The following is a 25034-nucleotide window of genomic DNA, read 5'->3' on the forward strand; positions in this document are numbered from 1 at the left end:
GGTACAGCCTCTGGGGTCAGGTGCATTGTGTGCAGGCGTGCTGACCTCTGACATCACAGATCGGATCTACAGCTGAATTATCTTTCGCTTTCGTAAACATTCAGCCTTGGCGCTGGTCTGTCTGTGCTCTCTGAGTGACCCTCTAGTTATTATTATTATATTTATGGTTCCCAGATGATGAACCCTAACATTGATCCCTGATGATTCCTGTGACAACAACAGCTGGTCAAACTTGTCAAACATGATCAACATCAACATGCTACGCTAACTGCTAATGCTAAACTGCAGATATCTTGGATGTCTCATCCATGCAAACAGTTCACTCTTCACTTTGCTTAAAAAAGAAAATGTTTAAAGGGTCCCTCACTCTCAGAGACTCAGATCAAACTGTAAAACGAAGCAGCGCTGATCAAACATGAACCGAGATTCTGTCGCTGCGCCGCCAATTTCTTGCCTCAAAGTTCTGCAGAAACCAAACTGCTTCGCTCCAGCAAGACTGAGTAAGTGGACCTTTATCTGTGAACTGCAGAGTCAAGAGAACTGCCGAGCTCAGCTATATGCTAAATGTTAGCATGTTAGCAGATTACACTAACACGCTAAAGGCTAAGTATGTCATCACTGTGACATCATTCAAAGAAACAAATAGAGTGAAACAGTCTGACGACGTCTTCTCTGCACAGCAAGTGTCGTTGTTCCTACCTGGAACATGACGGTGAAGAAGACGACCACAATCGTCGTGGCGACAAAGTAATCCTTCGCTTTGACCTGCTGGCCGTCCAGCAGCACCACCAGAGCGAACGCCACCGCCCCTCGCAGGCCGCCGTACGACATCACCACCTGGTCGATCTTGTCCAATGGGACGAGGCGGAAGCGGTTCAGAATCCAGGTCTGGCCAATCACACCTGCAGCACAGAGGTTACTAAAGGTCAGGATGGTCACAGAGCGTCCAATCAGAAGCTTTACAGAGGTAAACAGGCTGAGGATGTTTGTGTGACATGACTCTGACGTCAGGTGACAGTAAAGCTGAAGATATTTATTCATGTCTAATAATGTTCATGTGTCTGAGGCTCTTTATGCAGATGTCTCCATGTGAGACGGACAGTCAGTGGGAGGGGGCGGAGCCGAGGGAGACGACAGACTTAAAGGTTACAGGAGGTTTTTTCGGTCTGATATCAGCGTGACATTTTAACCTGCACATTCAACATCAGTGATCAGCATCACTAACGCTCAGCTGTGCAGCTGAAATGTCACAACGTGAGGCTGAAACAGAAACAAACAGCTGCAGCTCCTCCAGCGTCACCAACCAATCAGCTGGTACGACATAATTCACTCTGTCATGTGTTTACATCACACATCGTACATGATGAACACATTACTGAGGAGCATTTTAACAGTTTGGATGTTCTTCTTTTCTCTGACATCATGCTCAGCTGATTCAGTTACATACGGGACATTTATTATTCTGTCTCTATGGAAACGTGTTGAACTGTGATGTGTCTGAGGTGAAATAGGAGACGGAGGAAGTGACCGACCCACAGCTCTGAAGACGAGGATGAAGACGAGCGTGCAGGACACCAGGCCGGTGTCCCAGGCCCACTTGGACTTGTCCACTGCTGAGATCCCCAGGAAGATGAAGATGATGGTCTCAGCGATGCTGGCCAGCGTCTTCATCGTGTACTTCACCGTGGTCCGAGACTTCTGAGAAATGTTGGCCTCCACGTACTTGTTGGCGCCGATACCACAGAAGGTCATCCTGAGGACAGACAGACGGAGGGACAACGAGACATAAGCAACTGTGTGACAGCTCATGAGCAACTCCAAGATACCACCTATGAAACAACTTGTTAGGAAACATTCTGTACCAGAGTCCTGCGCTGGGTCAGGTGCCCGACGGTTACCCTGCACAAAGTAAGTAAAGTAAAACTGAGCTCCAGTCGGGTAGCAGGTGAGCAATCTGTTTTTAATCTTTCATAATAAAGTGCAGTAAAAAGATGTGCAGTATGTGTGTAATATTTTGACACCAGTGTAACCTTTGACCCCGTGGTCACACTGGTCACTGACGTGGAGGATTCCAGCCATGACACTTTGCAGCCCGAGGATGAGGTGGCAGCCTACATGGAGTTCAAGACACCCAAGGAGGATCCTTTGAAGGTTTGATGGTGGTGGAAGGAGCATGCTAACATGTTTCCTAATCTGGCAGTGATTGAATGTTTTCACCATCCAGTCAAAGAGACGTCCAATTCAAGAACAGAGAACCAGCTTCATGTGAGGGGCTGGAGCCTGGGGGGTTGATCATGGTGAGGGGCGGGTTGCAGGGCTTCTATAAACAGGTCAGGGTCAGGTGCAGCTTTGACTGAGACATAACGGGTCGGTTCTGGCACTGAGCTTTACGGGTATAGGTGGGTGTGGAATTGTCAAAAATTGAAAATGTGGGCGTGCAGCCTCGTTCTGTGGACGATAAACCAGGTGCAGACTTCCATCTGTGTCACCGCTGATGAGGAAATACAGCGAGTGCTGGACGGAGCAGTGAGTGACAACAACCCCGCCCACATTTAAGAGGACTGTCTGAACACACTGAGGGTCTAGGTACCATGTCTGAAGGGTCACTGCTGGTTCCACAGGGTTTGGTGGAACGGGGCTAAAAAAAAAACACCACTGAATCGTTCCTCAGGTTCTTATTAGGGATGCACCGAATATTCAGTAATCGAATATATTTGGCCAAATATTGCAAAAAAACACACATTCGGTATTCGGTGGAATAAGTGAAAAGCAAGGCCGAATAATAGCGGCGTGTTTTGATAACGCAATCAAACGGCGTGCGGTGACGGGCGGAATAAAATGTCGGTAGTGTGGTGATCCGTCCGTCACAGCACTCGCATTTGCGACTAAAAATAGTTTTGAGCGAGCAAAATAGGCTTAAATCATTCAGCACGCTGTGCGAGCAGCCTACAGATTTCAACCAGCAGCAGAAACGAAAGGCGAATCCCACCGATTGTGGGTTGAACGGGGGTCACAGACACAGACAGTAACGTTAATGTATTCCTGTCAAATACGGCGGCCATCGGCTTACCCGGCGACGGAGAAGTCGGCTCCAATAATATCCTCTTCTTGGTGTCATGACTGCCCAGAAGTACCTGAACAGCCGAGCCAGCCGAACACAGGTATGTGACGTGTCAGAGGAGAAACGAGCCGTTCACATTTCTCTCTCTGTGTCAGGTAACGGTCCACAAACCTCACCGCACTTTAGGGACTGTTCTTTACTTATGAAGGGACTGTTCTTTACTTGTCAGGGGAGGAGGGTGTCTGGTTGATTTTTATTTTATTTATTTATTTTATTTTGATCCCCCCTATGTTAATCACTTATTGATGCTGTTTTTGCAGTATGAACAAGTCAGTAAGTAATTTATTCCATTGAAATATCATTGATGTATTATAGAAAAGTGATTTATCTTTTTATAAATGATAAAAGGCACATCTGCCTCATTTTTGCTGTGGTATCCTGATACTACTCAGAACTGTGATACTGTCACTGGTATCATACCGTGGGTCCCAATTTTGGTACCGTGACAACACTAATCTGGAGGGTTCATCTGCAAAAACTAATGAAAAACTAAACAACAATATTCAGTACTCGGTACTCGGCGTTCGGCCAAGCGTTTAATAATATTCGGCTTCGGCTTCGGCCACAAATTTTCATTTCGGTGCATCCCTAGTTCTTATGATACAACTTTCCTCACACTAGCTTAGAAAATAGTTAAAGTAGGAGTGAAATACTTTGAAGTGGCCGAGCCTGGGCTTCTAATGAGTCACACAGCGAGACATCCAGCAGCTGTTTGATGCTGCAGTTGCAAGGAGAAGACGCTCAACCTTGAACAGCATCTTCTTTGGAAAAGCAACAGACTGACATCATTTTCTTCGTGACATAAACACACCAACATGAAAACTCCAGAGGTCATTTAGCTGATTAAAACGTTGATGTGCAGCTCTGACCTTCATCTGACCTTCATCTGACCTTCATCTGACCTTCAGCAGCAAACTGTGACTCCTCTGTGTGTCTGATGGTGAACAGCAGAACATCTCTCACTGCTGGAGATCAAACTACTGCAGCTCATATAAAACTGATTTAACTCTTCATGCTGCACTGTGACCTCTTTCATTGTCAGCAGCTGGGGAACTGGTCACACTGGTCTCTGTGGAGGTACTGGTCTCTGTGGTGGTACTGGTCTCTGTGGAGGTACTGGTCTTTGTGGTGGTACTGGTCTCTGTGGAGGTACTGGTCTCTGTGGTGGTACTGGTCTCTGTGGAGGTACTGGTCTCTGTGGTGGTACTGGTCTCTGTGGAGGTACTGGTCTCTGTGGTGGTACTGGTCTCTGTGGAGGTACTGGTCTCTGTGGTGGTACTGGTCTCTGTGGAGGTACTGGTCTTTGTGGTGGTACTGGTCTCTGTGGTGGTACTGGTCTCTGTGGAGGTACTGGTCTCTGTGGTGGTACTGGTCTCTGTGGAGGTACTGGTCTTTGTGGTGGTACTGGTCTCTGTGGAGGTACTGGTCTCTGTGGAGGTACTGGTCTCTGTGGTGGTACTGGTCTCTGTGGAGGTACTGGTCTCTGTGGTGGTACTGGTCTTTGTGGTGGTACTAGTCTTTGTGGTGGTACTGGTCTCTGTGGTGGTACTGGTCTCTGTGGAGGTACTAGTCTTTGTGGTGGTACTGGTCGTTGTGGTGGTACTGGTCTCTGTGGTGGTACTGGTCGTTGTGGTGGTACTAGTCTTTGTGGTGGTACTGGTCTCTGTGGAGGTACTGGTCTTTGTGGTGGTACTGGTCTCTGTGGAGGTACTGGTCTTTGTGGTGGTACTGGTCTCTGTGGAGGTACTGGTCTCTGTGGTGGTACTGGTCTCTGTGGAGGTACTGGTCTCTGTGGTGGTACTGGTCTCTGTGGAGGTACTGGTCTCTGTGGTGGTACTGGTCTTTGTGGTGGTACTAGTCTTTGTGGTGGTACTGGTCTCTGTGGTGGTACTAGTCTTTGTGGTGGTACTGGTCGTTGTGGTGGTACTGGTCTCTGTGGTGGTACTGGTCGTTGTGGTGGTACTAGTCTTTGTGGTGGTACTGGTCTCTGTGGTGGTACTGGTCTCTGTGGTGGTACTGGTCTCTGTGGAGGTACTGGTCTTTGTGGTGGTACTGGTCTCTGTGGAGGTACTGGTCTTTGTGGTGGTACTGGTCTCTGTGGAGGTACTGGTCTCTGTGGTGGTACTGGTCTCTGTGGAGGTACTGGTCTCTGTGGTGGTACTGGTCTTTGTGGTGGTACTGGTCTCTGTGGAGGTACTGGTCTCTGTGGTGGTACTGGTCTCTGTGGAGGTACTGGTCTTTGTGGTGGTACTGGTCTCTGTGGAGGTACTGGTCTCTGTGGTGGTACTGGTCTCTGTGGAGGTACTGGTCTCTGTGGTGGTACTGGTCTCTGTGGAGGTACTGGTCTCTGTGGAGGTACTGGTCTCTGTGGAGGTACTGGTCTTTGTGGTGGTACTGGTCTCTGTGGTGGTACTGGTCTCTGTGGTGGTACTGGTCTCTGTGGTGGTACTGGTCTTTGTGGTGGTACTAGTCTTTGTGGTGGTACTGGTCTCTGTGGTGGTACTGGTCTCTGTGGTGGTACTAGTCTTTGTGGTGGTACTGGTCGTTGTGGTGGTACTGGTCTCTGTGGTGGTACTGGTCGTTGTGGTGGTACTAGTCTTTGTGGTGGTACTGGTCTCTGTGGAGGTACTGGTCTCTGTGGTGGTACTGGTCTTTGTGGTGGTACTGGTCTCTGTGGAGGTACTGGTCTTTGTGGTGGTACTGGTCTCTGTGGTGGTACTGGTCTCTGTGGAGGTACTGGTCTTTGTGGTGGTACTGGTCTCTGTGGAGGTACTGGTCTCTGTGGTGGTACTGGTCTTTGTGGTGGTACTGGTCTCTGTGGAGGTACTGGTCTTTGTGGTGGTACTGGTCTCTGTGGAGGTACTGGTCTCTGTGGAGGTACTGGTCTCTGTGGTGGTACTGGTCTTTGTGGTGGTACTGGTCTTTGTGGTGGTACTGGTCGTTGTGGTGGTACTGGTCTTTGTGGTGGTACTGGTCTCTGTGGTGGTACTAGTCTTTGTGGTGGTACTGGTCTCTGTGGTGGTACTGGTGTTTGTGGTGGTACTGGTCTCTGTGGAGGTACTGGTGTTTGTGGAGGTACTAGTCTCTGTGGTGGTACTAGTCTTTGTGGTGGTACTGGTCTCTGTGGTGGTACTGGTGTTTGTGATGGTACTAGTCTTTGTGGTGGTACTGGTCTCTGTGGTGGTACTGGTGTTTGTGGTGGTACTGGTCTCTGTGGAGGTACTGGTCTCTGTGGAGGTACTAGTCTTTGTGGTGGTACTGGTCGTTGTGGTGGTACTGGTCTTTGTGGTGGTACTGGTCTCTGTGGTGGTACTAGTCTTTGTGGTGGTACTGGTCTCTGTGGTGGTACTGGTGTTTGTGGTGGTACTGGTCTCTGTGGTGGTACTGGTCTTTGTGGTGGTACTGGTCTCTGTGGTGGTACTGGTCTCTGTGGTGGTACTAGTCTCTGTGGTGGTACTAGTCTCTGTGGTGGTACTGGTCTCTGTGGTGGTACTGGTGTTTGTGGTGGTACTGGTCTCTGTGGAGGTACTGGTGTTTGTGGTGGTACTGGTCTCTGTGGTGGTACTGGTCTCTGTGGTGGTACTAGTCTCTGTGGTGGTACTGGTCTCTGTGGTGGTACTGGTCGTTGTGGTGGTACTGGTCTTTGTGGTGGTACTAGTCTCTGTGGTGGTACTGGTCTCTGTGGTGGTACTGGTCTCTGTGGTGGTACTAGTCTCTGTGGTGGTACTAGTCTCTGTGGTGGTACTGGTCTCTGTGGTGGTACTGGTCTTTGTGGTGGTACTAGTCTCTGTGGTGGTACTGGTCTCTGTGGTGGTACTGGTCTTTGTGGTGGTACTGGTCTCTGTGGTGGTACTGGTCTCTGTGGTGGTACTGGTCTTTGTGGTGGTACTAGTCTCTGTGGTGGTACTGGTCTTTGTGGTGGTACTGGTCTCTGTGGTGGTACTGGTCTCTGTGGTGGTACTGGTCTTTGTGGTGGTACTAGTCTCTGTGGTGGTACTGGTCTCTGTGGTGGTACTGGTCTTTGTGGTGGTACTAGTCTCTGTGGTGGTACTGGTCTTTGTGGTGGTACTAGTCTCTGTGGTGGTACTGGTCTTTGTGGTGGTACTAGTCTCTGTGGTGGTACTAGTCTCTGTGGTGGTACTGGTCTCTGTGGTGGTACTGGTCTCTGTGGTGGTACTGGTCTCTGTGGTGGTACTGGTCGGGAAGACTTACGACAGAATGGCGGACAGGGAGAAGAGCTCAGCGGTCAGGTAGGCCAGGTAGACCAGCAGGAAGACAAACAGCGGCTCGATGATCCGAACCTTCTTGGTGAACCGAGTGATGAAGCCGAGGAGGACTGCAAACACCAGACCCACCAGAGTCCCACCAACACTGACGATGAGGAAGGAGGCTGAGGAGGAAGAGTGAGGTGAGTCACAGAAGAGTCAGATTGACCTTACATTTGGTTCGTCTGTGTGGACTCACCGACTCCTTTGAAGTAATCAGCTGTCTGAACGTTCTCCGCTCCGACCTCCACGAAGGAGATGTAGACCTTATATAGAACCTGAGGAACAGAGAGCAGACCTGGATCAGGACCCGGGTCACTGCTGTTAGTGAGACGTTAAAGAGCTGTTGCAGGACTCGGGAGGTTAGTTTGTAAAGTGCAGCTCATCCTCAGGGCTCACTGTTGCCATGGTGACAACTCACACACCGTCAAGGATCTGAGTCTGTTGTGTTTCAGGGACGAATGAGAAAATAACAGAAATATAATAATTCGATTTTTAAAAAGTTCAACAGACGTCAGAACCTGTGAAACTCAAAAACATCTGAGAACACGACGGGGAGTCGGAGCGCCTTCTTCTTTTGTCAGTGACGGTTTGATCTGACAGGTCTTCCTCAGTGCTTCATCACCTCTTGTTGCCCTCTGGTGTTTAGCTCTCAACTCACACAATGTGACACTCAGTCTGTTTGCTCTGCAGTAACGTCACCTCGACCTCTGACCCTCCTCATCAAAAGAAATCCTTCACCATAAAATGCCTGTTTGTGAATCAGTGAGGTCAGCATGAGGTCATGAAGCAAACACTGTGATTCTCGCCTCACAGAAAACAGTGAACATATTGATTGATTGATTGACTGATTGACTGATTGATTGACTGATTGATTGTAGAGGTCCACGTTCAACAAGAGCAAACTATATCAGTTCACAAATTCTCACACAATTCAAGGGGGCGGAGCTATTGAGTTTGACGGCCACTGATGATGATAATGATGATGATGATGATGATGATGATGGTGATGATATGAAACAGAGTGTGTTTCCCTCTGTGTGTCAGTGAGTTTTCTCAGGCTGTGGTTTCCTGCTCCTGTTGGTGGGATTAGCTCATATTCTGAGTGCTGCTGAGGATTAGAGAGCTGCACAGCTAATCTGCTTTCATTCACACTCAGCACGGCACCAAGGAAACACTCTGAGCTCTTCATCATCACATGTGACCTCACTGTGAGAGTCATCGTCAGAGGAAACACTCTGAGCACCCTTCGGATCATCGTCATCATCATCATCATCATCATCATCTCTCCTGTAGCGCCACCATCAGGACAAACTGAGACAAACACAAACATCTCTTTACACTGTAGAGTGTGTGTGTGTGTGTGTGTTTGTGTGTGTGTGTGTGTGTGTGTGTGTGTGTCTCACCACTGTGACAGCGTCGTTAACCAGCGACTCTCCGAACACGATGATGAAGAGCGTGTCGTTGACATGAACCTCCTCAAACACGGCAAGCACCGCCACGGGGTCAACAGCTGAGATCAACGCTCCGAACAACAGGAAGTCCATCAGGTCTGCCTGCACACGCTCATCTGCACACACACACACACACACACACACACACACACACAGAGGAAGATAAACTGGGGATCAGTTCGGACACCAGTGCTGTGTCTCAAATCTCGTACTTCTGTACTTACACTTAATATTGTGAGTGCATCAGTGCGTTCATACTGAGAAGTACGGAAAATGCAGTGCACTATGAGTGCCTGGATGGTGCACTCAAAACAGTCAAGAAGGTGAGTGTGGAACTATGGACACTTCTCGCCCTCAATGGTCGCCATCTTGGCTACGTAGCGGAAGGGGAGGGGCCACTTTTCAAACTGGAAATGGCGGCCGAGGACTGTGCGACTGTGAACGTGGCTGCATTGTACAAATATATGTGCTTTTTGCACTAAGCACCACTATACTGTTGTCAGGTATAAGTCAGCAGTATGTTTGTTGGGTTCATTCAGCAGTCTGTAATTATTTGGTACCGCGAACAATAATGTAAATGCTAATGCTAGTTTGCTAACTAGCTAATTTGCGGTCGTCAGTTCTGGTGAGTGCACAACGGCCGTGTTTGGTTTGAGGCAACACTACCCTGTTGACATTTGCGCACTACGCCAATAAGCACATAGTGCACACAGTATACTACATGAAGTGTACTAACGGAAGTATGTGATTTGAGACACAGCACAGACATTTGAACCTGAACATGTGATCAATCAGATATCAGATCAAGTTATGAATGTAACTCTGTCTCTGTGTGACATCACACATTAATATGTAATGACCAAACAATCCAGCTCCAAATCATTCAAAAGACTTTTGACCCAAACCGTCCTCACACATCTCGCCTCCTCTGACTTCCTGTCTCTCTGAATACATTTAAAGTTCTCTTAATCACACACAAGGCTCAGAATGATCTGACTCCACAGTGTTTATCTGAGCTTCTCACAGCATCCCGTCCAAACAGGTCCCTCAGGTCTGCTGGTCTCAGGTCCCTCAGGTCCCTCAGGTCTGCTGGTCTCAGGTCAGAGTCCAGGTCAAAGACAGAGGCTGATGGAGCCTTTCAGTTCCTGCTCCTGGTCCCTGGATCAGCCCCCCTCTGAGCATCAGATCAGCTGACTCTGTTCACGTCTTTAAATCCAGTCTGAAAACTAACTTTTTTTTTGGGGGGGGCGGGGGGGGGGCATTTTAGCCTTTAATCGACAGGACAGACAAGTGTGACGGGGGAGTGACATGAAGGAAATGGCCACAGGCTGGAGTCAAACCCAGGCCCCTGAGGCAACAGCCTTGTACATGGGGCGCCTGCTCGATCCACTAAGCCACCGATTTATTTACAGCCATGCGTACCTGTCTATATCAAACAGGTACATGTGTTTAAGTGTGTGTGTTTCACTAGTATCACTTTTTGTTTTATATTTTCTGCAGCTCCACAAATAAAGTTATTATTATTATTATTATTATTATTGTTGTTATTGTTGTTATTAATGATGAGACCCTCTGAGAGGTTTATAGAGTCGTTCCTGATGAAAAGTCAAACATAAAAAATAACTGATTCAAACTAAACGTTCACAGACAGTGAGCAGTTAATATTATATTTATATTTATATTTGAATTCTCTTGTGACAACTTCCTGTCTGTAGCTCCATGTTCCACAGGAAGTTACGTTTGTACGTTCTTATGTGGAGGATACGTAGAAACCATCGGTGAGCAACTGGTCCAGATTCTCCTCAGTCACCAGGTCAAGCTTCTCACAGTTTGATATGTTCAGTGTCATATTTGTGTTTGTTCGCGTCGTCTTAGTTTCCTGTCTCTGTCAAACAGCTGTCCGTTAGTCACTCAGTCTACAGCAGGAAATAGCACTTCAAAATAAAAGCTCTGTGTCAGAAATTCACTGTATTTCAAAAAGTGTTTTTTACTAACATGACATGTTAAACAATGGACCGTGACCCACTTTTGGATCATGACCCACCAGTTGGAAACCACTGCGCTGAAACTGTATGTTTCAACAACGCTGTGGTCGACATGTGGTCAGGTTCATCCGTCCTGCCAGACGATACAGAGGGCAGGAAAAACATTTAGTCCCAGGACAGAGTCTGTCCGTCAGGAAGTTCCACGACACCCTGTCACATCCTGCAGTCTGTAGACCAGCACGCTTTAGTGACTGTTCTGACCCACAATCCTCTGCACAGCGGACGATACAGTGGACACACAGCATCCATCTTTATTTACAGTCTGTGGTCGTATTAGAGGGCGGGAACAAACTATGTGTCGGGACGGGTTGGAGGATACGTGTTAATTACACATCTGTCCAAAGTGAAGCATTCTGGGACAAACAGCATGTTTCACACTCAACATTAAACATGTTCTCATGCTGTCAGCTGACTGTGACCTCGCTGTGACCTCAGACTGACCTATGACCCCCAGCAGTTTGGCGGCGTACAGGGAGAAGCCGGTGCAGAAGGCGTTCCACAGCGTTCCCACCACGGCGTACGTCAGGATGGCTCCCAGGTTGTCGAAGAAGAGGCGGGCCGGCATGAAGTACCCGGCGTCGCCCACGATGGTCGGCAACAGGAAGAGGAAGAAGAGGGCGGGCTCCAGCTGGTACAGCTGCTTCTTATTGGCTATGAGGACAACCCCGCCCAGAACCAGACCCAGAAGGATCAGCATGCAGCTCTCTGGAACCACCGTGGTGAAGCGCTGCGAGAAGTGGAACACTGCAGGACGACAGGAAACAGCATCAGGACGATGATGAGGGCGACCTGATCACTTTACATCATCATCATCATCATCATCATCATCACCATCATCACTATCATCATCATCTTTGTCTAGATAAACCCAACAAGAACCACGACCCAAAACTACTCTCATTACAACACATGAAGAAGAGTTCAGACTGTGTCTCAGACAGACAGACAGACAGACAGACAGACGAACCACCCATACAGGACTCCAGTACAAGACCTGGGGTCATATTCACAAAGCTTCCTCGTGCTAGGAGTCGCTCCTAGTGACAAAATTCTAAGAAGGTTCTTAGAATTGTGACGTTTTCTTAGAAATTCCCCTTAAAGTTAAGACTTAAAGTTATGACTAAAAGTTAAGACGAGGTCCTTGTAAAGATAAAAGTTATTCACAGAGCGTCTCAGACCTGATAAGAGGAGACAAAGTGTTGGGAGCAGGAGGAGGAGTTTAAGCGTTTCTGAATCAGAGGAGAAAATGGTGGAAACACAGAGAGGTCAGAGAAACGGTCTCTAAACACAAAATGACAGTGAGTCAATGAAACGCTACAGATGAGATGGTGCAGGGAGGATATGTGTGGTTGATGTCATACACACACATTTCCCAGCTGACCAAATAACGCTATAACACCAGAAATAAAATGATCACAATATTAAGATATTTGAAAAACTGTAAAAACCCGTCAGAGCAGCAGTGATGAGTTGAGTCTGTCTCAACCTTCATCAGCAGTGACCTCACTGACACTGACACTGTCAAGCTCATATTGTGATGCAGTTCATCTCATGTCCACTGGGTGTCCTCACCATACAGGCTCGTGTCTGTGACAACCAATCACACCTGTTAAAAGAAAGCATCACACCTAACAACAGGGTCGACCACACCTCCTCACTGAGGTCACAGTTTCTGTCTCTTCCTCGCTCAGAGTCGCTCTGAGAACTTTCCTAAATCTCTCCTGAGCTCAGACTCCTTCGTTCAGAGCTCTGAGAGAGTTCTCAGGATGTTTGTGAGTACGACTCCTGGACTCTTACTGGTCAAAGTGGGACTGAGCCTGTCAGCAGGTCGATCATGAATGTGACATCATCATTCGTTCTCTTATCATCAGTAAATGACAGAGCTTCTGTGTCTCCACCGTGTCAGGTGTGATGTACCTGACTTTAAACATGTGTTTAACACAGAGTGATGAGTCATCTTGTCTGCGCTCTGATTGGTCCGTACGTTTAATGGTTTTCTGTTCCATTGTTCTCACGGTGTGTGTGTGTGTGTGTGTGTGTGTGTGTGTTCACTGTACGCAACCTTGGACACACTCATCCATCATTTTATCATCAAGGTCTGCTGTGAGTCATGACAACACACACACACACACACACACACACACACACACACACATTAGTGACAGTCCTCATAAATCAGCAGGAGGAAATTAAAAACATCAAAGACTGAACACAGAATCTGTTTCTACATTAACAGATCACTTAGTGACACACTGCTGCCTCCATCTGACACACACACACACACACACACTGTTCATATATATGTATATACACCTGTTTCCTTTCCTATCTCATCAAACATGTGATGTCACACATCAATGCACCAATCAGGATTCAGATGTTGCAGGACTGTAGTTGTCAGTCAGGTGTGATCAGACAGTTTGAGACTCTTTAACTCTCAGTAAATGTTTTCTTCCCCAAAACTTCAACTCTGATTGTTTCTCATTCAGTCCTCCATATTTCCTGTAGAGAAACACTTAGACGTCACCTGTTTCAGGAGTTTTAAGGGACTGTTTGTTTTTTATTTTATGAGGCACCCCAGAGGGGCTTACTGTATGTTAGGGGAATACACATTTAAATGGTTGTATTTTGTATTTATTTTACCACAGATCTTAAAAGACAATATGCCTTTAAAATGCCTAAATTACATCATTTATCACAGCCAGAAACTTGAAAAACAAAAATTATCATTCCTTGAATGCATCATTATGACAAATGTATCCAGAAAAATAAAATCTGAGTGTAAAATAATGATATTTCATCTAAATCTTTATTCAAGGGAGTGGTCTTTCAGTTGGAGAGCATTATTTATTGATTTCACGTTCAGATTGCGTCATATTGTCCCTCAAACCCTGCCCTCACACTCAGATACAGTGTTGCTTCCACAGATGTCCTGCTCCAGCTTCAGCTCTTCTCCTCACGCTCAAACTGCTTCTGTGCGCTCGTGGAGTTTCTGCTTTCAGATTTCTGCCCTGTTCTTGGATTTTTTTGTGTAACTACCCTGTCAAAATCCCCCAACCAATAGAACGGCAGGTTTATTGTTGACCAATGAAATGATCCCTGCCTCCTTGCTGGCGTACTCGCTTTAGTTTCCTCGAGCGCACAGAAGCAATTTGTGTTTGAGGAGAAGAGCTGAAGCTGGAGCAGGAAATCTGTGCAAGCAACATGATGTCTGAGTGTGAGGGCAGGGTTTGAGGGACAATATGACACAATCTGAACGTGAAATCAATAAATAATGCTCTCAAACTGAAAAACCACTCTCTTGAATAAAGATAGGAAAAAGCTCCATTCTACAACTCACTGAAAATTTGGACAAAAATAAACTGATTGCACAAACTAACCAGCGACACGAGTGAAACTGTTTTTGTTTCAAACATCAAAGGGTGAGTTTTAAAAATCTAATAACTGATCTATGATTTATGACTAGATTTTCCTCCAGTCACTCAGGGAGGATCACAGCTGCTGATCCTCTGAATACAGCTGCCGATCCTCTGAATACAGCTGCTGATCCTTTGAATACAGCTGCTGTTCCTTTGAATACAGCTGCTGATCCTCTGAATACAGCTGCTGATCCTTTGAATACAGCTGCTGTTCCTTTGAATACAGCTGCTGATCCTTTGAATACAGCTGCTGATCCTTTGAATACAGCTGCTGATCCTCTGAATACAGCTGCTGATCCTTTGAATACAGCTGCTGTTCCTTTGAATACAGCTGCTGTTCCTTTGAATACAGCTGCTGATCCTCTGAATACAGCTGCTGATCCTTTGAATACAGCTGCTGATCCTCTGAATACAGCTGCCGATCCTCTGAATACAGCTGCTGATCCTTTGAATACAGCTGCTGTTCCTTTGAATACAGCTGCTGATCCTCTGAATACAGCTGCTGATCCTTTGAATACAGCTGCTGATCCTCTGAATACAGCTGCCGATCCTCTGAATACAGCTGCTGATCCTTTGAATACAGCTGCTGTTCCTTTGAATACAGCTGCTGATCCTCTGAATACAGCTGCTGATCCTTTGAATACAGCTGCTGTTCCTTTGAATACAGCTGCTGATCCTTTGAATACAGCTGCTGATCCTTTGAATACAGCTGCTGATCCTCTGAATACAGCTGCTGTTCCTTTGAATACAGCTGCTGTTCCTTTGAATACAGCTGCTGATCCTCTGAATACAGCTGCTGTTCCTTTGAATACAGCTGCTGTTCCTTTGAATACAGCTGCTGATCCTCTGAATACAGCTGCTGATCCTTTGAATACAGCTGCTGTTCCTTTGAATACAGCTGCTGATCCTTTGAATACAGCTGCTGTTCCTTTGAATACAGCTGCTGATCCTCTGAATACAGCTGCTGTTCCTTTGAATACAGCTGCTGTTCCTTTGAATACAGCTGCTGTTCCTTTGAATACAGCTGCCGATCCTTTGAATACAGCTGCTGTTCCTTTGAATACAGCTGCTGATCCTTTGAATACAGCTGCTGATCCTCTGAATACAGCTGCTGTTCCTTTGAATACAGCTGCTGATCCTTTGAATACAGCTGCCGATCCTCTGAATACAGCTGCCGATCCTCTGAATACAGCTGCTGTTCCTTTGAATACAGCTGCTGATCCTTTGAATACAGCTGCTGTTCCTTTGAATACAGCTGCTGTTCCTTTGAATACCGCTGCTGATCCTCTGAATACAGCTGCTGTTCCTTTGAATACAGCTGCTGTTCCTTTGAATACAGCTGCTGATCCTCTGAATACAGCTGCTGATCCTTTGAATACAGCTGCTGATCCTCTGAATACAGCTGCTGTTCCTTTGAATACAGCTGCTGATCCTCTGAATACAGTTGCTGTTCCTTTGAATACAGCTGCTGATCCTCTGAATACAGCTGCTGATCCTTTGAATACAGCTGCTGATCCTTTGAATACAGCTGCTGTTCCTTTGAATACAGCTGCTGTTCCTTTGAATACAGCTGCTGATCCTCTGAATACAGCTGCTGTTCCTTTGAATACAGCTGCTGTTCCTTTGAATACAGCTGCTGATCCTCTGAATACAGCTGCTGATCCTTTGAATACAGCTGCTGTTCCTTTGAATACAGCTGCTGATCCTTTGAATACAGCTGCTGTTCCTTTGAATACAGCTGCTGATCCTCTGAATACAGCTGCTGTTCCTTTGAATACAGCTGCTGTTCCTTTGAATACAGCTGCTGTTCCTTTGAATACAGCTGCCGATCCTTTGAATACAGCTGCTGTTCCTTTGAATACAGCTGCTGATCCTTTGAATACAGCTGCTGATCCTCTGAATACAGCTGCTGTTCCTTTGAATACAGCTGCTGATCCTTTGAATACAGCTGCCGATCCTCTGAATACAGCTGCCGATCCTCTGAATACAGCTGCTGTTCCTTTGAATACAGCTGCTGATCCTTTGAATACAGCTGCTGTTCCTTTGAATACAGCTGCTGTTCCTTTGAATACCGCTGCTGATCCTCTGAATACAGCTGCTGATCCTTTGAATACAGCTGCTGTTCCTTTGAATACCGCTGCTGATCCTCTGAATACAGCTGCTGTTCCTTTGAATACAGCTGCTGTTCCTTTGAATACAGCTGCTGTTCCTTTGAATACAGCTGCTGATCCTCTGAATACAGCTGCTGATCCTTTGAATACAGCTGCTGATCCTCTGAATACAGCTGCTGTTCCTTTGAATACAGCTGCTGATCCTCTGAATACAGTTGCTGTTCCTTTGAATACAGCTGCTGATCCTCTGAATACAGCTGCTGATCCTTTGAATACAGCTGCTGATCCTTTGAATACAGCTGCTGTTCCTTTGAATACAGCTGCTGATCCTCTGAATACAGCTGCTGTTCCTTTGAATACAGCTGCTGATCCTCTGAATACAGCTGCTGATCCTTTGAATACAGCTGCCGATCCTTTGAATACAGCTGCTGATCCTTTGAATACAGCTGCCGATCCTTTGAATACAGCTGCTGATCCTTTGAATACAGCTGCCGATCCTCTGAATACAGCTGCTGTTCCTTTGAATACAGCTGCCGATCCTTTGAATACAGCTGCCGATCCTCTGAATACAGTTGCTGTTCCTCTGAATACAGCTGCTGTTCCTTTGAATACAGCTGCTGATCCTTTGAATACAGCTGCCGATCCTTTGAATACAGCTGCCGATCCTCTGAATACAGCTGCTGATCCTTTGAATACAGCTGCTGTTCCTTTGAATACAGCTGCTGATCCTCTGAATACAGCTGCTGATCCTTTGAATACAGCTGCCGATCCTCTGAATACAGCTGCTGATCCTTTGAATACAGCTGCTGATCCTCTGAATACAGCTGCCGATCCTCTGAATACAGCTGCCGATCCTTTGAATACAGCTGCCGATCCTCTGAATACAGCTGCTGTTCCTTTGAATACAGCTGCTGATCCTTTGAATACAGCTGCCGATCCTCTGAATACAGCTGCTGTTCCTTTGAATACAGCTGCCGATCCTTTGAATACAGCTGCCGATCCTTTGAATACAGCTGCCGATCCTCTGAATACAGCTGCCGATCCTTTGAATACAGCTGCCGATCCTTTGAATACAGCTGCCGATCCTCTGAATACAGCTGCCGATCCTTTGAATACAGCTGCCGATCCTTTGAATACAGCTGCCGATCCTCTGAATACAGCTGCTGTTCCTTTGAATACAGCTGCCGATCCTTTGAATACAGCTGCGGATCCTTTGAATACAGCTGCCGATCCTCTGAATACAGCTGCCGTTCCTTTGAACACAGCTGCCGATCCTCTGAATACAGCTGCTGATCCTTTGAATACAGCTGCCGATCTTCTGAATACAGCTGCCGTTCCTTTGAATACAGCTGCTGATCCTCTGAATACAGCTGCTGTTCCTTTGAATACAGCTGCCGATCCTCTGAATACAGCTGCCGATCCTTTGAATACAGCTGCGGATCCTTTGAATACAGCTGCTGATCCTCTGAATACAGTTGCCGATCCTCTGAATACAGCTGCTGATCCTTTGAATACAGCTGCTGATCCTCTGAATACAGCTGCTGATCCTTTGAATTCAGCTGCCGATCCTCTGAATACAGCTGCCGATCCTCTGAATACAGCTGCTGTTCCTTTGAATACAGCTGCTGATCCTTTGAATACAGCTGCTGATCCTTTGAATACAGCTGCCGATGCTCTGAATACAGCTGCTGATCCTCTGAATACAGCTGCTGATCCTTTGAATACAGCTGCTGATCCTCTGAATACAGCTGCCGATCCTTTGAATACAGCTGCCGATCCTTTGAATACAGCTGCCGATCCTTTGAATACAGCTGCCGATCCTTTGAATACAGCTGCCGATCCTTTGAATACAGCTGCTGATCCTTTGAATACAGCTGCCGATCCTTTGAATACAGCTGCTGTTCCTTTGAATACAGCTGCTGATCCTCTGAATACAGCTGCTGATCCTCTGAATACAGCTGCTGATCCTTTGAATACAGCTGTTGATCATCTGACTGGACTCTGGATTCATGTCATGTTCAGATATAATGTTGCAGGCCGAGTGTTCATGCACAGAGAACATGTTGAGATGTGATGAGACACACATGGTCCAAACTCAGTGTTTGGGATTAACGTCCATCATCAAATGAGTTGACTTTTATACCAACAAAATATAAAACTTTTCTCTTTACACACTTTAATTTAAGATGAGGTTGTTTCTGTGTGCCATCATATGGACGTGATCATGCTTACATCACACAGACACTACCATGACTCATCATTTCCTCCACACGGCTCTCATCTTAAACATCATGAAACAGTATCAGCACTTCCTGTGCCTGACATCTGTTACTAGGCAACATCTAGCGTAACAGGAAGTGTCTGTGAGATTTATATAGACCGGGACAGGAAGATACACTTAATGAAGTTAAACTGTGTCTGCAGCAAATCTGTCTCTGTCCTCTGTCTCCTCCTCTGTCTCCTCACTTCCTTTCACTTTCTGCCTTCATCTTTCCTCCTTTACATCCTCCTTTCCTTCACTAACTCCTCTCCTTTACACCCTCCTTTCTTTCACTGCCTTCATCATTCCTACTTTACCACCTTCTTTCCTTTACTACTTCTCTCTATGTCCTGCTTTACATCTTCCTTTCCTTCCCTCCCTCCTTGTCCACTGTCTGACTCTGTCAGGCGTAATGAAGTAAATGAAAGTAAACAGATGAAAGACAGAGGTAAAGGCACTGATGATGTCACATCCTGTCTGTTGTAGGACTGATCTGAGAGCAGCTGGAGTTTCTGTCTATTTCATGATGAGCCGAGAATTCCTGTTTCCTGACTCAGACTTGAACTCAACATGAGAGCGTCTATCTGACCTTCATATGACCCTGATGATGACTTCCTGTGTAAATGCTGTGACTCCTCCCAACTGATGAAGACAGGGACAGAGTTAATGAAGGAGGTTACTATGGCAACGGAAATTAAATGAAACTGACTTCAACTAAACAAACAAACAACAGATGAGCGGAAAAACTTCAACTGTACATAATTAATACAGACACACACACACACACACACACACTGAGCTGAACCTCCCACACAGCAGACGGAGAGTGAGGACACTGAGAACATTCAGCTGCTCAGCAGGAAACTAAAACTGAATTAAACTATAAATCTGATCTGAATCTGTTTCTCTGATTGTTCACACTGAGTCTGCTAATATGTACAGTGTGTGTATCTGCTAACATGTGCAGTGTGTGTATCTGCTAACATGTACAGTGTGTGTATCTGCTAACATGTACAGTGTGTGTATCTGCTAACATGTACAGTGTGTATCTGCTAACATGTACAGTGTGTGTATCTGCTAACATGTACAGTGTGTATCTGCTAACATGTACAGTGTGTATCTGCTAACATGTTCAGTGTGTATCTGCTAACATGTACAGTGTGTGTATCTGCTAACATGTACAGTGTGTATCTGCTAACATGTACAGTGTGTGTATCTGCTAACATGTACAGCGTGTATCTGCTAACATGTTCAGTGTGTATCTGCTAAGATGTACAGTGTGTATCTGCTAACATGTACAGTGTGTATCTGCTAACATGTACAGTGTGTGTATCTGCTAACATGTTCAGTGTGTATCTGCTAACATGTACAGTGTGTATCTGCTAACATGTACAGTGTGTGTATCTGCTAACATGTACAGTGTGTATCTGCTAACATGTACAGTGTGTATCTGCTAACATGTTCAGTGTGTATCTGCTAACATGTTCAGTGTGTATCTGCTAACATGTACAGTGTGTGTATCTGCTAACATGTACAGTGTGTATCTGCTAACATGTACAGTGTGTGTATCTGCTAACATGTACAGTGTGTGTATCTGCTAACATGTACAGTGTGTATCTGCTAACATGTTCAGTGTGTATCTGCTAACATGTACAGTGTGTATCTGCTAACATGTACAGTGTGTGTATCTGCTAACATGTACAGTGTGTGTATCTGCTAACATGTACAGTGTGTATCTGCTAACATGTACAGTGTGTGTATCTGCTAACATGTACAGTGTGTATCTGCTAACATGTACAGTGTGTGTATCTGCTAACATGTACAGTGTGTATCTGCTAACATGTACAGTGTGTATCTGCTAACATGTTCAGTGTGTATCTGCTAACATGTACAGTGTGTGTATCTGCTAACATGTACAGTGTGTATCTGCTAACATGTACAGTGTGTGTATCTGCTAACATGTACAGCGTGTATCTGCTAACATGTTCAGTGTGTATCTGCTAACATGTACAGTGTGTATCTGCTAACATGTACAGTGTGTGTATCTGCTAACATGTTCAGTGTGTATCTGCTAACATGTACAGTGTGTATCTGCTAACATGTACAGTGTGTGTATCTGCTAACATGTACAGTGTGTATCTGCTAACATGTACAGTGTGTATCTGCTAACATGTACAGTGTGTATCTGCTAACATGTTCAGTGTGTATCTGCTAACATGTTCAGTGTGTATCTGCTAACATGTACAGTGTGTATCTGCTAACATGTTCAGTGTGTATCTGCTAACATGTACAGTGTGTGTATCTGCTAACATGTACAGTGTGTATCTGCTAACATGTACAGTGTATCTGCTAACATGTACAGTGTGTATCTGCTAACATGTTCAGTGTGTATCTGCTAACATGTACAGTGTGTATCTGCTAACATGTACAGTGTGTGTATCTGCTAACATGTACAGTGTGTGTATCTGCTAACATGTACAGTGTGTATCTGCTAACATGTACAGTGTGTGTATCTGCTAACATGTACAGTGTGTATCTGCTAACATGTACAGTGTGTATCTGCTAACATGTACAGTGTGTATCTGCTAACATGTTCAGTGTGTATCTGCTAACATGTTCAGTGTGTGTATCTGCTAACATGTACAGTGTGTATCTGCTAACATGTACAGTGTGTGTATCTGCTAACATGTACAGCGTGTATCTGCTAACATGTTCAGTGTGTATCTGCTAACATGTACAGTGTGTATCTGCTAACATGTACAGTGTGTGTATCTGCTAACATGTTCAGTGTGTATCTGCTAACATGTACAGTGTGTATCTGCTAACATGTACAGTGTGTGTATCTGCTAACATGTACAGTGTGTATCTGCTAACATGTTCAGTGTGTATCTGCTAACATGTACAGTGTGTGTATCTGCTAACATGTACAGTGTGTATCTGCTAACATGTTCAGTGTGTATCTGCTAACATGTACAGTGTGTGTATCTGCTAACATGTACAGTGTGTATCTGCTAACATGTACAGCATGTATCTGCTAACATGTACAGCGTGTATCTGCTAACATGTACAGTGTGTGTATCTGCTAACATGTACAGTGTGTGTATCAGTTTGTATTAAACACATATGGACGTTCATTAAATGTCACAGTCCGAAATGTGAGAGACAGATTTTGTTTCACATGATGACGAACAACTGGACTCATTCATGTGAATAGACAGAGCCTCACTGTGTGTGTGTGTGTGTGTGTGTGTGTGTGTGTGTGTGTGTGTCTCCACATTAATACGCAGCATGTATAGCATGTTATTGTCCTGCAGCAGTGAGTCACCACAGTGTGTCCACAGAGCTGTGACGGAGGGAGTGTTTAAAGACAGGAGGGAGGAGAGGTGAGAGACAGAGACAGAGAGACAGAGACAGACAGAGATGGAGAGAGACAGGCAGATAGGCAGACAGGCAGACAGGCAGAGAGACAGAGACAGAGAGACAAAGATACAGAGAGACAGAGACAGAAGACAGAGACAGACAGAGAGACAGGCAGAGAGACAGAAGACAGAGACAGAGAGACAAAGATACAGAGAGACAGAGACAGACAGAGAGACAAAGATACAGAGAGACAGAGACAGAGAGACAAAGATACAGAGAGACAGAGACAGAAGACAGAGACAGACAGAGAGACAGAAGACAGAGACAGAGAGACAGACAGAGAGACAGAAGACAGAGACAGAGAGACAGACAGAGAGACAGAAGACAGAGACAGGCAGACAGACAGAGAGACAGAGACAGAGAGACAAAGATACAGAGAGACAGAGACAGAAGACAGAGACAGAGACAGACAGAGAGACAGAAGACAGAGACAGAGAGACAGAGAGAGAGAGACAGGCAGACAGACAGAGAGACAGAGACAGAGAGACAAAGATACAGAGAGACAGAGATAGAGAGCGACAGAGAGAGAGACAGACAGAGAGACAAAGATACAGAGAGACAGAGATAGAGAGCGACAGAGAGAGAGACAGACAGAGAGACAAAGATACAGAGAGACAGAGATAGAGAGCGACAGAGAGAGAGACAGACAGAGAGACAAAGATACAGAGAGACAGAGATAGAGAGCGACAGAGAGAGAGACAGACAGAGAGACAGTTGGACCTTAGCTGTCCTGGTCCTGCTCTGACACTTTGGATCTTTAAAGGAACAGTCTGATGTTTTTAAGTCAGTTCACTGTGAGTCTGATAAACTTCACGTCCTCCTTCTGTCTCACTGAGAACATCTCTTCTTCATCATCTTCATCATCATCAGTGCAGACAGATGTGATCCAACATGATCTGAAGTTCAGACAGTACAAACATTTTAATGTTTAAATCTTTTAACTTTGTGTCTGAAGGATGGAAACCATTTCACTGGCAGTAGTGATGTCATCGATGAACGTGTGAATATCTCACTGTGACAGGAGCGTCACTTATTAATGTGTTCACAGCTCTGTGCTGTCTGTCAGTCTGTGGGCTGGACACTGTCATGTATTCATATATGATACAATTATAATTCATTCATTCATTCATTCATTCCAACCTTGACTGAACACATCACTGTCTTTATAGTTAGTTTACAATCAGACATCATGTCTCTGTCTCACACTGACAGGAAGTGATGTCATATGACACAATCATGACCTTTGATAACATTCAGAGGACACTTGTCTTTAACCTGCCCACAGGTGTAGAAGACACAGGAAACACACTGTCTCTCTGTGTCCTCAGTGTCTCTGTGTCCCCGCAGTGTCTCTGTGTCCCCCAGTGTGTCTCTGTGTCCCCACACGGTCTCTGTGTCCCCACAGTGTGTCTCTGTGTCCCCACAGTGTGTCTCTGTGTCCCCACAGCTTGTCTCTGTGCCCCCACAGTGTGTCTGTGTCCCCACAGTGTGTCTCTGTGTCCCCACAGCTTGTCTCTGTGCCCCCACAGTGTCTCTGTGTCCCCACAGTGTGTCTCTGTGTCCCCACAGCTTGTCTCTGTGCCCCCACAGTGTGTCTGTGTCCCCACAGTGTGTCTGTGTCCCCACAGCTTGTCTCTGTGTCCCCACAGTGTGTCTGTGTCCCCCACAGTGTGTCTCTCTGTCCCCACAGTGTCTCTGTGTCCCCAGAGTGTCTCTGTGTCCCCACGCGGTCTCTGTGTCCCCACAGTGTGTCTCTGTGTCCCCACAGTGTGTCTCTGTGTCCCCCACAGCTTGTCTCCGTGTCCCCACAGTGTCTCTGTGTCCCCACACGTGTCTCTGTGTCCCCACAGCGTGTCTCTATGTCCCCACAGTGTCTCTGTGCCCCCACAGTGTCTCTGTGTCCCCCACAGTGTCTCTATGTCCCCACAGTGTCTCTGTGTCCCCACAGTGTTTCTGTGTCCTCACAATGTGAGTATCTCAGTGTCCCCACAGTATGTGTCTCTATGTCCCCACAGTGTCTCAGTGTCCTCCCAGAGCACCTGCAGGTTTTCACCAGTTTAATTTTAGATATTTGTGTCTGAGCAGGAGCTACGAGTCCAGTATCAGAGACCAGTACTACTAGAGACCAGTATCAGAGACCAGTACTGTTAGAGACCAGTATCAGAGACCAGTACTGTTAGAGACCAGTATCAGAGACCAGTACTACTAGAGACCAGTATAATAATAATAATAATAATAAATCGGTTTTATGTAGCGCTTTTCTAGGTACTCAAAGATGCTTTACAAAAGAATACGCACAGAAACAGGCACTCAAACAAAACACTCAATCAAAAGGCAAGTAAACAACACTATAACAAAGGGACCACATGTTAAGAGAAAGAGCGGGTGGAGGATGAAGGCGGAGGATTTTCAGATGCTGTAGGTGATCCTGAAGAGATGGGATTTAAGCTGACTCTTGAATGAGGGGAGTGTGTCAGAGTTCCGGATGGCCAGGGGCAGGGAGTTCCAGAGGGTAGGGGCGGCGATGGGGAATGCTCTGTCCCCCAGGGTGTGGTACTTGGTCTTGGTGATGGGGGTGAGAAGGTTGGCATCCGTTTTATTGCTGTTGAGTTTTAGGAAGTTGTGGTTCATCCAGGTTTTGATGTCGGTGAGACAGTCAGTGAGGGTAGAGAGAATGGCAGGGGTAATGGCTGTGGTGGTGATGTAAAGCTGGGTATCATCAGCATAACAGTGAAAGTGAACACCATGGCAGCGGATGATGTGACCTAGAGGGAGCATGTAGAGAATGAAGAGGATCGGGCCAAGCACTGAGCCTTGAGGGACTCCGTGTGAGACAGGGATGGTGTGTGATCTGTGGTTGTTGATGGAGATGTAGTGGAATCTTTCAGACAGGTAGGAGGTGAACCAGGAGAGGGCGGAGTCAATGATGCCAATGGATT

At 46.1% G+C, this 25034-nt stretch overlaps 1 protein-coding gene across 1 annotated transcript in view; it reads right to left on the minus strand.

The window, feature by feature from the left end:
• The window catches only part of slc9a5 (solute carrier family 9 member A5), a 67938-nt gene that overhangs the window by 37190 nt on the left and 5714 nt on the right, over positions 1–25034 (minus strand). Inside the window, exons 2-7 of the mRNA XM_033619999.2 lie at positions 11327–11629; positions 8793–8956; positions 7586–7664; positions 7334–7511; positions 1533–1753; positions 700–902 (exon numbers count right to left, since the gene is read on the minus strand). Of these exons, the coding sequence (XP_033475890.1) occupies positions 700–902; positions 1533–1753; positions 7334–7511; positions 7586–7664; positions 8793–8956; positions 11327–11629 (1148 nt within the window). The remainder of the gene's footprint in view (positions 1–699; positions 903–1532; positions 1754–7333; positions 7512–7585; positions 7665–8792; positions 8957–11326; positions 11630–25034) is intronic.

Source organism: Epinephelus lanceolatus, chromosome 2 (genome assembly GCF_041903045.1).
Source record: "Epinephelus lanceolatus isolate andai-2023 chromosome 2, ASM4190304v1, whole genome shotgun sequence".
In the NCBI taxonomy this organism is placed as follows: domain Eukaryota; kingdom Metazoa; phylum Chordata; class Actinopteri; order Perciformes; family Serranidae; genus Epinephelus; species Epinephelus lanceolatus.